This window comes from Staurois parvus, unplaced genomic scaffold, assembly GCF_062004578.1.
Source record: "Staurois parvus isolate SC_StPar_1 unplaced genomic scaffold, SC_StPar_1.0 ptg000303l, whole genome shotgun sequence".
Taxonomy (NCBI): Eukaryota; Metazoa; Chordata; class Amphibia; order Anura; family Ranidae; genus Staurois; species Staurois parvus.
The window spans coordinates 8,051,649-8,063,661 of record NW_028318099.1 but is presented as its reverse complement, the minus strand read 5'-3'; the positions used below and the strand labels follow the sequence as shown (position 1 = coordinate 8,063,661).

Sequence of the window (12,013 nt, the reverse complement as noted above, 5' to 3'; positions counted from 1 at the left end):
TAATGGAGGGGAAATCTTTCAATGGGGACCTTAATCCTGCAGACTTGGGGCTCCCCAAGAAATTCACTTAATTTCAGGTATTTCCTCTCACTTCCTGTTTTGGCTATGGGACAGGAAGTGAAGTTAAATTTCCCCAATGAGACACAGATGGCAAAAAATAAACTGGCAGGGGTTAGAACCCTCTCTTACTCTGTCCAAAATGAAAAAAAAAAAAAGTTTTGCCTATTTGTGCTTTAGGCATACACCAATATGAGAGCTGTGTTTCACCGGCATGGGATGCCCAGGTATTCTGTGCATCTGAGTGTAGTCAGTCTCATTTGTGTCAATTCAGAAGCAGCAGCTGCATGGACACAGCCACTGCTCCCAAACTGACAGCATGAGCTTAGAGACATGCACCCGCACAGCTGTCAAAATCGGGAGCAGCCACTACATCCGTGTTCATGTGGCTGCTGCATCTGAATTGACATGAATGAAACTGCCTGCACTCAGCTCTGAATACCTGGGAATCTTGTGCAGGCAAAACACAACCCTCACTCAAGGTATACACTTGTATGAAGTAGTAGTAACCTCTTGCGCTCAGGTGTGGTACTAAAGATTTGTAACACTTTTCTGCTTGGCTGGCTAGTAGATATGGCACCAAAGGTCTTGCTACCCTCATAGGACTGTGGGCGTCCTCACATACACTGGAAAAAACAAAAAGAGGGTGCACGGACCCACTACATTACAAAAATTATTTATTTAGAAATAAAAAAAAAAGGTGTTTCACTCACAAACACATGACATGCACTGGCATATGAAATGATGCAGATGAGAATGCCTCCAGGTCCACAGTACTCAGCCATTGGTGTGGGAAGCCCTCATAGCACTCTACGGCTTAGATGTTTCAAGGGTCGAGCCCTCTTCTTCAAAGCCAATGAGAGTATGAATGATTTCACACGGACCTTCATGATACTGAGCTATTAGCCCAATCCCCTTCCACCTCATACGAGGGGAGGGAACACAAGTCACGTGAGCAAAAGCATTGCAAACACTACAATAATGGACTGGCAGGAAAGCATGATATACAGATGCCCCACCAATATAGTACAATACCATGCTCTTCATACCTTTGCCACACATGTCCACTATGACATCACAAAGCTTGATCTCTCCATCACCTCTCATGCCTTCTGCTGCTATCCTCGCATCATTTCTCTAGAATTCAATTTTTCTCTGTAAAAGCTATAAGTATTTCCAGTCACTGACCTGTAGTAGCACATTACTGTACTCTTTCTTGTGGAATCTAAATGATCAATCCAAAATGACGGCACCGCCCTCATCTGGAGCGCAAGCCTCACACTAAGGCCAGGGAGCAAGAAGAGCGGGTGTATTTGCATTTTACGCACACATCTAGTTGAGATTACATAATTTCTGGTCTTTAAAAAAAAAAATTTTTATATATATTTTAAGGTGTTCATGTATCCCGTGTGTATATTAGTAACATCACAAGTATCTTGTTTATAGTATCCCCCTCGTCGATCTGGAGTGACAGTACATTGTACATGATGGAGTCTATAGTGACTGATTGTTATACATTCGTCCACTGGGTGGCCACACGAGGTTCCCCTGTAGATTTGCACTGCCAGTACCTAGTATGCCAGTATGGGCACTGAGCAACCAGAAATTATGTAGGCCTTAGTGTGAGGCGTGCGCTCCAGAGGAGAGCGGCACCGCCATTTTGGATTAATCATTTAGATTCCATGAGAGTATACTACAATAATGTGGTACTACAGGTCAGTGACTGAGTATTCCACTTATACCTTTTACAGACAACAATTGAAAGCACAGTGGCTAAATGGTTAGCACTTCTGCCTGGCAGTACTAGGGTTGTTGGTTCGAATCCCAACCACGGCACCACCTGCCTGGAGTTTGCATGTTCTCCCTGTGCCTGCGTGGGTTTTCTCCAGGTACTCCGGTTTCCTCCCACACTCCAAAGACATGCTGGTAGGTTAATTGGCCCTAGTATGTGTATGTATGAATGTAAGTTAGGGACCTTAGATTGCACACCCCTTGAGGGTTAGGAACTGATGTGGATGTACAATATATATGTAAAGCATTGCGTAAATTGACAGCGCTACATAAGTACCTGAAATAAACTAGAAAAATGACATGAGGATAACACAAGGCATGAGAGGTGATAGAGAGATCAAGCTTTGTGATGTTATAGTGGACATGTGTGGTAAAGGTATGAAGAGCATGGTACTGTACTATATTGGTGGGGTATTTACGTATCTCATGCCAGTCATAGTGTTTGCAATGCTTTTGCTCACGTGACTTGTGTTCCCTCCCGTCGTATGAGGTGGAAGGGGATTGGACAATTGGGCTAATAGCACAGTATCATAGAAAGGTCCGTGTGACACCATTCATACTCTCCTTGGCTCTGAAGAAGAGGGCTCAATCCTCGAAATGCACAAGCCTTAGGACCCGATCAAGGTTGCCCACAACACTGGCTGAGTACCGTGGATCTGGAGGCGGTCTCATCTGCATCAGTTCACAGGGCAATGTATGCCATGCGTTGTGAGTAGAGCAACTATTTTATTTCCAAATAAATTATTTTTCTAATGCACTAGGTCTGTGCTCTCTTTTTGTTATTTCCAACACACACTTGTGTGAATAAGGCCTAAAACTGCCACCTCCTGAAGGATTGTTTCCTTTACCAATCCTAAGAGAAAAAAAAAAAGGTTTCACATTGCAATACTGTGCCACAACAACATGATAAATATTTGGCAGATAATTACTGTGCTATCATGTCACATTGTAGATGGGTGTTAAAAAGCGCAGACCAATCACCTGTGTTTACTCCCACTTCCTGTTGTGTCTGTGGGAGGAAAAAAAAAAAAAGGTGGTCTTCTCCAATAGGACACAGGGGGGTGTTGGGGAACCTCAACCTACATTTCAAATTTAAACTACTGCGGATAAGATATTAGAGGAGAGGCATGGATTAGAACTAAGTTTAACCCCTTGGTGCCAGCGCCTCCCGGCCCTTTAAGGGTCTCAGAAGTCAGGAGGTGGGGCAGGGTTTTATGGCCATGTGACCATCATGATTCGCAATCACAGCAGTCACGATTGGGAAAGGTCCTGCTTGAAAGAGATATCGGGACCTTTCCATGAGTACCTGACACATGTGCTGGGAGCGTGCAGAGCACGCGGTTCCAGCACGTTTTTCTTAATTGCACACAAATGTGCGTCAAGGCCCAGACGCCAGGAGGCCACAAATTTGCATATGGCCGGTGCGAAGAGGTTAAAGGATAAGTTCACCTTTCATAACATGTTCCACCCATATTCAGGGAGTAACGTGTTACTAAATCAGCAGCCCCCCAACCCCCTGCTGTGAGAGCTGGCAGGAGTCTTCTCCCCTTCACAGTGAATGAGAGCACAACTACAGTCAATTATAGCTGGTGGCTTGTAGTTCTCAATGAACTATGAGGGCGCTGGTGACCACTCATAGTTCACGGATTCTTCATGCCATTCACTGTCTGCCTGTACAAGGTACCCGAGGGAAGAATAGCTCCCCAAATCATTGCTGTCAGTGGGATAGTGGCCACCAGGGAAGATTAGCTCCCCTTCTGACATATGCTTTTAACGAGGTACAGGTAGATAGCTAGAGTCTACAGGAGCCTGACATGTGATCTGCTGACCTCAGGTGAAATGCTTCACAGACTCCAAATGAAAAAAAATAATTTCTCTAACCTGCAAAAAGTGCTCCCACCCATCTTCTCTATACTAACTACCCTGTGGAAGGAAGATGCATATACTTACCTATACTCAGAGCACGGTAGTGCAGTCAAGTGATCTCCCCAGCAGCCAACTTCAGGAGAGAGGAGAATGCGACAACAATGGATGGAATGCCTCGATGGTGATGTCATCCACATTTCCTATGGGGCATCCATTGTCAACTTTTCAGGTTCATGTACACTGCAGCTGATAAACTCACATTCAGGAGCTTTTCTGTGTTTTTTTCAGCAGCCCCTGAAACACTCCCTAATGTTTTCCTATGTGGCCAGTTGAGTTTGGTGCGTTCAAAAAAAGGTCACTAAACTTGCGTTCAGGAGATTTTATGAGCGTTTCAAATGCCAACCGTGTGTAAATGTGGCTAACTGCATTATAAGCTTTTTTTTTTTTACCGGTTCCATATACAAATGCTGTCCAGAGCCTTTTTTCATTATCAGAAATGCATGCAAAGTGTTTTCCATGTATTCAAATGGACCCGGTACACCATTGCAGTCAGTTCCAGGTTTTGCGTGAAGGAATAAATGTTAGAACGTGCTGCATTTTGCTCATGATGGGATCCATAGTGAATACAACCAGAAAAGACAAGTCATCTAAACACATACTGCTCTCTATATTTCTCTCAAAATGTCTGAAATAGTTAATTTTTTGCTCTTTTTCAGTGCATTTGGGAAGGTCTCCTGATGTAATCTTTAAAAAACGCTTCTAAAACGCAAACGCGCATAAACGCAGTATGCAAATGCAGCTAAACAGACATGTTTTACCCTACATTTCCAGCAGTCAGTTTCCATCGTTCAGAAGTGTTTTCCAACCATCCCATGTACATGGAGCCCTCCTCTTCTTCCCTGAAGCTGGCCGCTAGGAGCCAATCAGGCAACTGAACCAGAGTGCCCTAAGAATAGGCAAGTATATGCATCTTCCTCTTCCATTCTAGAAACACTAGCAGTGATAATTTGTTAAAAATAGATCAACAAGGAAATATTTAACCCCAATATAATTGTATATATATTTTTATTATTTGATTTAATTTGGCAGAACTGCTGAAGATTCCATGATCTGGTGAACACAGGGACACAGAACAAGATAGATTTTAAAACTTGCTTGCCACGTCAGTATATATTAAGACTGCTAGGGTGATTTTAAAAATGCACTTATTGTTCAGCGAATTTCTACATTGCTCTATAGACAAAAAAGGGCTCCAGTATTTTTTTTTCAGAAAAAAATACATTTATACAGTTTGTGAAATGTAGTAACAGGATAGAATCCAACAGGTGTTTCAGTTACATTTAAGCATGGAAGAATACTGTTGCAATTCATAAAAAAGTCAGTCCACTTACAAACCAAAGTGTAATACACCTAAAGAAAGATTTATCAAGCAGATTTCTACAATATGCAGCGTTAAGGCTTTTTGTATAGCTGATGAAAGAAAATTGCTTTTTCTTCTTATAATGGAACTCCAGCCAAAACGTTTACCACTAGTTATATACTGTATGTAATTATGAAGAAGTCAGGAAGAGATAACCTCTGTTGGGTTTTCATATTTGTGTCCCCAGTAAAATTTCCTCTTCCCATTTATCACACCATTGGCTATAGCTGGCTATACACGGCTTAAATTTCAGTAGATTTCTGTGAACTGACTGAAATGCATGACAATGGGCAAAAAAAAAAAGTCAACTGAACAGGGATTTAGACAGCTGAGGGTCTAGCTGTCATAATACAATAGCCACCAATGGAAGATTCATCCATCCACGCTGTTTAGTGGATGGGGGAAATGTATGGATTCCCCTTGTTCAGTCCGGAACTCTTTACATGTGTGGCTAGCTTAAGGATAGGAAGTCTAGAAAAACTAACAAAAAAGAAAAGAGAAAGCAATAAAAACACTTTAGTAAAGTGGAGAGGGGTTAGAGCCTGTGGCCTGAACTACACTCGTTTTAGCCATATGCGATTTCAACAAATCAATGAAAGTGCACCAAAACAAACATTTAAAGCTGAATTCCAAGAATTCAGCAACTTTGCAAAAAGTCCCCTTCTGGATTTCTCCATTATAGTTTTTTTTTTTACTCCCGAAGATAAAACGGGACACTCAAAGCTGTGAGAGAGGAAAGAAGCACACAGAGGGGCTATGCCCACCCCTACCTTCTGCTGCCCATTCACAGAAGGCTTTGCATTTTGTGAAGTTCACATATAACAAAGGCTTCTGCGGATGGGCAGAACAAGGGGAGGGGTGGGCATAGCAGTTCCAGCGACTCTGCTCCTGAAGGAACTTGGACCCACGGCATCAGAACTCCAGAAGTTATCTACCTGGAGCAAAATAAACTTGTCAGATGTAAATAATAGAGCCAAGTCCACAAGGTGGCAGATACCTCGTTAGACTTAACACATGGTATGCCTGCAGTTTTTAGAAAAGTAGCTGAATTCCTGGATTTCATCTTTAATGTGTTTCCAATGATTTAGAGCTCATGCACATGGGCAGTTTGGCCTGTGGTGCCAAAACCCAAGGGAGGCATATGTGCCATTAGCAGCTTGCTGCCAGCAGCCTAAAAATCAATCAGGATTGTATGTAGCATCATGCTGTTCTGCACAATACTTGCATTTATGGCCATATGCCCTGGAAGCAGAATTCCTGCGTTCAGGGAGTATGTCTCTGAACGCATATGGCCATAAATGCAAGTACAACCTGGAACAGCATCCAGCTGCTATTTATTGTAGCCCATCATTGATCTTGACAGGCTGCTAGCAGCAAGCTAGGTATTGCACCCGTGCCTCCTTTGCACCCCAAAACACAGTTTATTTACTGTACAAGCCAAACTGCCTGTGTGAGTGAGCCCTAGGTGCCCTTTTTTTCTCTCTCCGACATCTCTGTCCCAGTGGGGAGCATCACCCCTGACATCCCAACATACAGTAAAGCTCTTTCACAGGGACACAGCCATTAACACAAACCTGAGATATTTAACCCTTCTTCACTTCATTCCAGAACAAATTATAAAAATAGAGTTTCAAGTCAACAAAATTTACCCTAGCTTCATAAATACTATACAAGGGGAAAAGTAGATGCAGGTTAACATTACTAATAGTGAAGACAATTACAGGATTCCATTGTTATTGAAAAAAAAAAGAAAAAAAAATATTCTTAGTGGTCAAGATTGGCAATACACTACATAAAATTTAAGAGGAATCCATCTGGAAGTTTTTGTGGTAAGCTGTCAGGCCGTTGTAGACTACACGTACACAATCCATTACACAGCTTCCAGAGCATAAACAGTGGACTTAATGAATAACAATACAAAGGAAACTTAGGCGGAATGTCACTTCTAAAAAGGATATTGTCAGTCAATGGTTCTTTAGAGTTAAAAATCTCTCCCCCCTAGAGAGAAGTCAACCTGAGAGACTATACTGAGAAATGAGCAAATGTTTTAGCTTTTTAAATCCAAAACACCCAATTTAAACAATTGTATGTTACAGGAAAATGTCAGGAAGCAAGAGACCGCATTTCATACAAAAGCAGAGAGACCACTGCAATGCTATTTATAGTGGCCTGTACATCACAGTTCTAAATTTGAACAAAAAGATATGAGGAGCCTAGCATTTCAAATGCAAGAACAAGTCCCTGTCCAGTAAACAACCATGTGTGTGTATAGAACTATGATGGCCCTCCCAGTCCTACGTAATTAGCAGGAGCAAAGCGCAATGTACACAGAATGGGAGAAGATTAGTGTCACCTAAAACAGATGTAAACTATTCAAACATTCAAAAGTTTCAAATAAATTAACAGCGAGGAATCTGTAGATCTGCTCACATACTTGGGAGAGAAAAAAAAATAAGTTAAAAAGCGGTAATATAAGAAATTGGTATGGCTTTGAAATGTGACAGACTGTGTTGCTAGGTCTACGGACAGGACAAGTTTGCAGCCTTTAGTGTGTAAAGAAGCAACCCACAGCAAGAAGCGTCCCTCAGACGTCCAGACTTTGGCAGCACTGGCAATGAAAAAAAAAAAAATTGTAAAGCCTGTAGATGAAGGCAGTGTTTGCATTAAATGTTACTGTCCAACGTGTAGTCACACAAAACCATAGTAATGGTGGGCCAAGACACAAGGAGGCTCAGCAGCATCTGTTAAAGGTGACGTGGTATACTGCAGGTCCAGTTCTGGAGGCTCTGCAGCATCTCTATAGTCTGTAGGATCAGTCAACATGTTCAGGAATTATAGACTGGGTTTGAAGAACAAGGACCCCCAACTTGACTTTCAAAAAGGTTCTGCAGCATCTTTCTGGTTTTCTCCCATAACCCCACATGCAGAGTACACAGGAGCCTTGTGGTGCTGGGGAACAATCCTGACCTTGACAACAGGGGCAAGACTCTGGGGTCAGGCCTGTCCCTTCTGACAAATGACCAGTAGGCTAGCTAAGTATTAGGTGGTTCTCCTAGTCCTTGCTGTGATTTCTAGAAGAGGAGGTGGTGGGGGGCCAACCCTAGTGGCAGTGGGGTATAAGCCTAACCTTAGGCCCTTCTGTGCCAATGACCGATTGGGTTTGGTCTGGGTTAGTAGGCTAGCTGTCAGCAGGCTCTTCTGTGATTGGTGGAAGAGGTGGGGTGATCCTGGGCCCACTGACCCCCTACTACTATGCTTATCTCTATGGACAACTAATTTTACCCTTGCTTAGTAGGGTGTCAGGGGTCTCTGTTGTCCTATCCATGACTGGTGGAAAAGGTGGGGTAACCTTGGGCCTAGCAGTAGGAATCATGCTGTAGGAACAGTGGGCCCATCTATATTAATGACCATATCACCTGTCCCTCATTAAGTAGGCTAGCTGTCAAAGGTCTCTACAGTTACAGCTGTGACTGGTGGTAGAGGTGGGGATGAATGCGACTCTAGTAGCAGAGGGCAGACCCTGGAAACAGTGGGCCCCACAACTCCCGATGACTGATCAACTTTGCCTTTAGTGGGTAGGCTAGTTGACAGTGGTCTCTGCAGTTCTAGCTGTGATTAGGTGAAGACGATTGTGACAAGTGGCAAGGATCACACCATAAGAGCAGTGGGCCTCATCTTCCCTGATCAGGTTTGCCCTCGGTTGGTAGGCTGCCAGGGATCACTGCAGTTCTAGTTGTGAGTGGTGTAAGAGGTGGGGGGTGATAACTCTAATGGCGGGGGGGGTCAGTGGGCCCAACTCTCCTGATGACTTGCTGGTTTGCCCTTGGTTAGTAGGCCAGCTGTCAGGGATATCTAAAGTTTCAGCTGTGGATTAGTGTAAGATGCCGTTACTGGTGAAACTGGTGGGGGTAATGGTGACCCTAGTGGCAGGAATCAGACCCTTTGGGCATTGGACCCATCTCACATATTGGACCAGTTTAATATCAGGATTCTCTGTGATTGGTGAAGGAGGTGGGACACTGGTGACACTTAGCATTGGTAGGGGTCAATTGGCACCATTGCTCCTGATGACTACCCGTGGAGGAGGAAAGTGATGGTTACCTTCATAGTGGCAGGGGTTACTGAGCCATCTCTCCTGATGATTGCCCATTTTCTGTCACTGGTCTCCGCAGTCCCACTTTTGATTGGTGGAAGAGGTGGGTGCGATGGTGACCCTGGTAGTTACAGGGGTTGGGGAGCCACATCTACGCAAACGATAGACTTGTGTTATGTTGTGGGGGGGGGGCTTACAGTCCCAACGGTGACTGGTGGAAGAAGCAGGGATGATCATAACCCAAGTGGCAGGGGTTAGGGGCCGCATCTTCCCTGATGACAGGGCAGTGTTCTGTAGGGGGTCTCTGCAGTCCAAGCTGTGACTGGTGAAAGAGGTGGGTGTGATGGTGACCCTTGTAGTAACAGGGGTTGAAGAGCTGAGGATGATAATGACACCAGTGGCAATGATCAGAGGCCCCATCTCCTAATGATGGACTAGTATTTTGTCAGGGGTCCCTGCAATCCCAGCTGTGAGATTGGCATGACTTCTACTGGCATGGGTCAGGCGCCGCCATCTACCCTGATGATGTATTTGTGTTCTGTAGGAGTTCTCTGCAGTCCCAGGTGTGATTCATGGAGTGCAATGGAGACCCTATTAGTGGCAGGGTTCAGGGGCCCCCACCTATCTTAAAGACAGACCTGTGTTTTATAGGGGTTCTCTGCTGTCCCAGCTGTGATTGGTGAAACGGGCGGGAGACAATGGTGACCCTAGTATCAGCAACGGTCAGTGAGCTCATCGCCCCTATTGACTGTGCCTGGAAGTAATCCTAATAGCGGCAGGGGTCCCATCTCCCCTAATGACAGCAGTGTCCTGTAAGGGGTCTCTGCAGTCCCAGCTGTGATTGGTAAAAGAGGTGGGGAGATAATGATGAACCCAGTAGCCTTGGGGTCAGTGAGCCCACAGCCCCCCTTGACCATCCAGGGTGTGTGATTAGGGGCAGGGGCCCTATCCCCCGATGACAGCAGTGTCCTGAAGGTGGTCTCCGCAGTCCCAGCTGTGACTGGTGGAAGAGGCGGGGGAGGGGACAAAGGTGACCCCAGTAGCGGCGGGGGTCAGTGAGCGCATCGCCCCCCATGTATGTCGGGGGTCTGTGATTGGTGGGGTCAGGAGGTAAAGGGGTCACATGGTGACTTTAGGACCCGGGTAGGGCTCCCCCCCACACCAGAAGTCATCAGGTTGGGGGATCTCCAGCAGCCACACCTCCCGGGGGTGCACTCCGTCCTCAGCCGCCTGCTGGGCTCCCTCCCCGGGCTCAGCGTGCTCTGGCGGCAGCAGCTTGTAGTAGTGACAGTCCCGGCCGTCATCCGGGTCGTAGGGGGGAGCCAGGATGTCCAGGAAGGCGGCGGGCCCGTCCACGGCGGTGATCTGGTGCAAGTTATCCCGGTGCGGACTGAGCAGACAAGGCGGACTGCCGTCCCCGTACTCCCCGCTGGAGCGCAGGGCGGCCCGGAGCACCGAGCTCCTCTGGTAAGGCTGCGGCGGGGGCGGCAGGTCGGCGGGCGCCTCCATTTTGTCGAAGCCCATGATGCGCACCTTTCCGTACAGCACCTTCAGCATGCCGTGCATCCCCGGGTGGTCGTGCAGCGGGATGCCGGTGCCACCTTTAAGCAGGAAGACCCCCATGCTGAAGGCGTCCGTCTCGCAGATGTGCATATAGGTGACGGGCGGGTTGTGCGGCACGGAGATCGGTGGGGGGGTCGTCTTGTTCTTCCGCGGCCGGATCTTCAGGTCCTCGGCTCGGATCTCGCTCACCAGCTTCCGGAGCTGCGCCAGGTTGTCCGAGAAACCTTTCCCGGGGTCGGCCGAGCCCAGGCCGCGGAAGGTCAGCAGGGCCTGACGGCCGATCTTCTGGATGAGCGGGGAGGTCATGTCGTCCCGAGGCATCTCCGTCCTCCTCAGCGACGTCTATCGGCTCCCCGGCTCCCGGGGCCAGGAGCGCCTGATGGCGGATGGATCTTCCCCCACACTCCGCTCTCTCATTCACTCCGGGAACATCCTCCGCCACCCATTCATGCAAATAGCGGGCGCACGTCTCCCCGGCCTGCGCTCTGGCCGCCGCGCTGCACAGTGGGAATTGTAGTCCACTTCCGACCCCCTATATGGCCGCTTCTTCTCTGCAGGAACACGCATACCCCCCTTCCCGGCACCCCCTGTCAGAAATCCGTCTGTGTACCCGCTATGGATAGCCGAGGCCTTCCCTGGGGGGAGTTCTGCCCGTACAATCGAGGGGAAAGAGAAGGAAGGGGACTACAACTCCCAGCATGCCCCGCGGCTGCCTGTGCGTGCGAGCTTAGGGGGAGGGGCCGCACTGGGAGGGCCGTTCAAATGATTTGTGCTAAAGTCCATTGACTTTGACATTGCTCTGTGTTTTTTCAGGAGTTGAATGGCAATGTCATGCTGTAATCGCTGCCTGTGCCTGTGTAATGTTACATAGTCTGCCCTGTACACACCCCCCTCACACACATATATATTTCCATGTATACAATATAGAGTCTGCCCTGTACACCCCCCCCCCTCACACACACATATATATTTCCATGTATACAATATAGTCTGCCCTGTACACCCCCCCTCACACACACATATATATTTCCATGTATACAATATAGAGTCTGCCCTGTACACCCCTCCCCCTCACACACATATATATTTCCATGTATACAATATAGAGTTTGCCCTGTGCACCCCCCCCCCTCACACACACATATATATTTCCATGTATACAATATAGTCTGCCCTGTACACCCCCCCTCACACACATATATATTTCCATGTATACAATATAG

General features: G+C 46.7%; 1 protein-coding gene across 1 annotated transcript; it reads right to left on the bottom strand.

The window, feature by feature from the left end:
* Positions 1 to 4,762: 4,762 nt before the first annotated feature.
* On the bottom strand, positions 4,763 to 11,454 carry ADO (2-aminoethanethiol dioxygenase). The gene has a single exon (XM_089683207.1). It carries the CDS (start codon positions 11,109 to 11,111, stop codon positions 10,347 to 10,349), a length of 765 nt encoding a protein of 254 aa, XP_089539333.1. The 5' UTR covers positions 11,112 to 11,454; the 3' UTR covers positions 4,763 to 10,346.
* Positions 11,455 to 12,013: the final 559 nt, after the last annotated feature.

Excerpts from the sequence above, each read along its gene's own strand:
- ADO (XM_089683207.1), bottom strand. The coding sequence starts at position 11,111 with ATGCCTCGGGACGACATGACCTCCCCGCTCATCCAGAAGATCGGCCGT.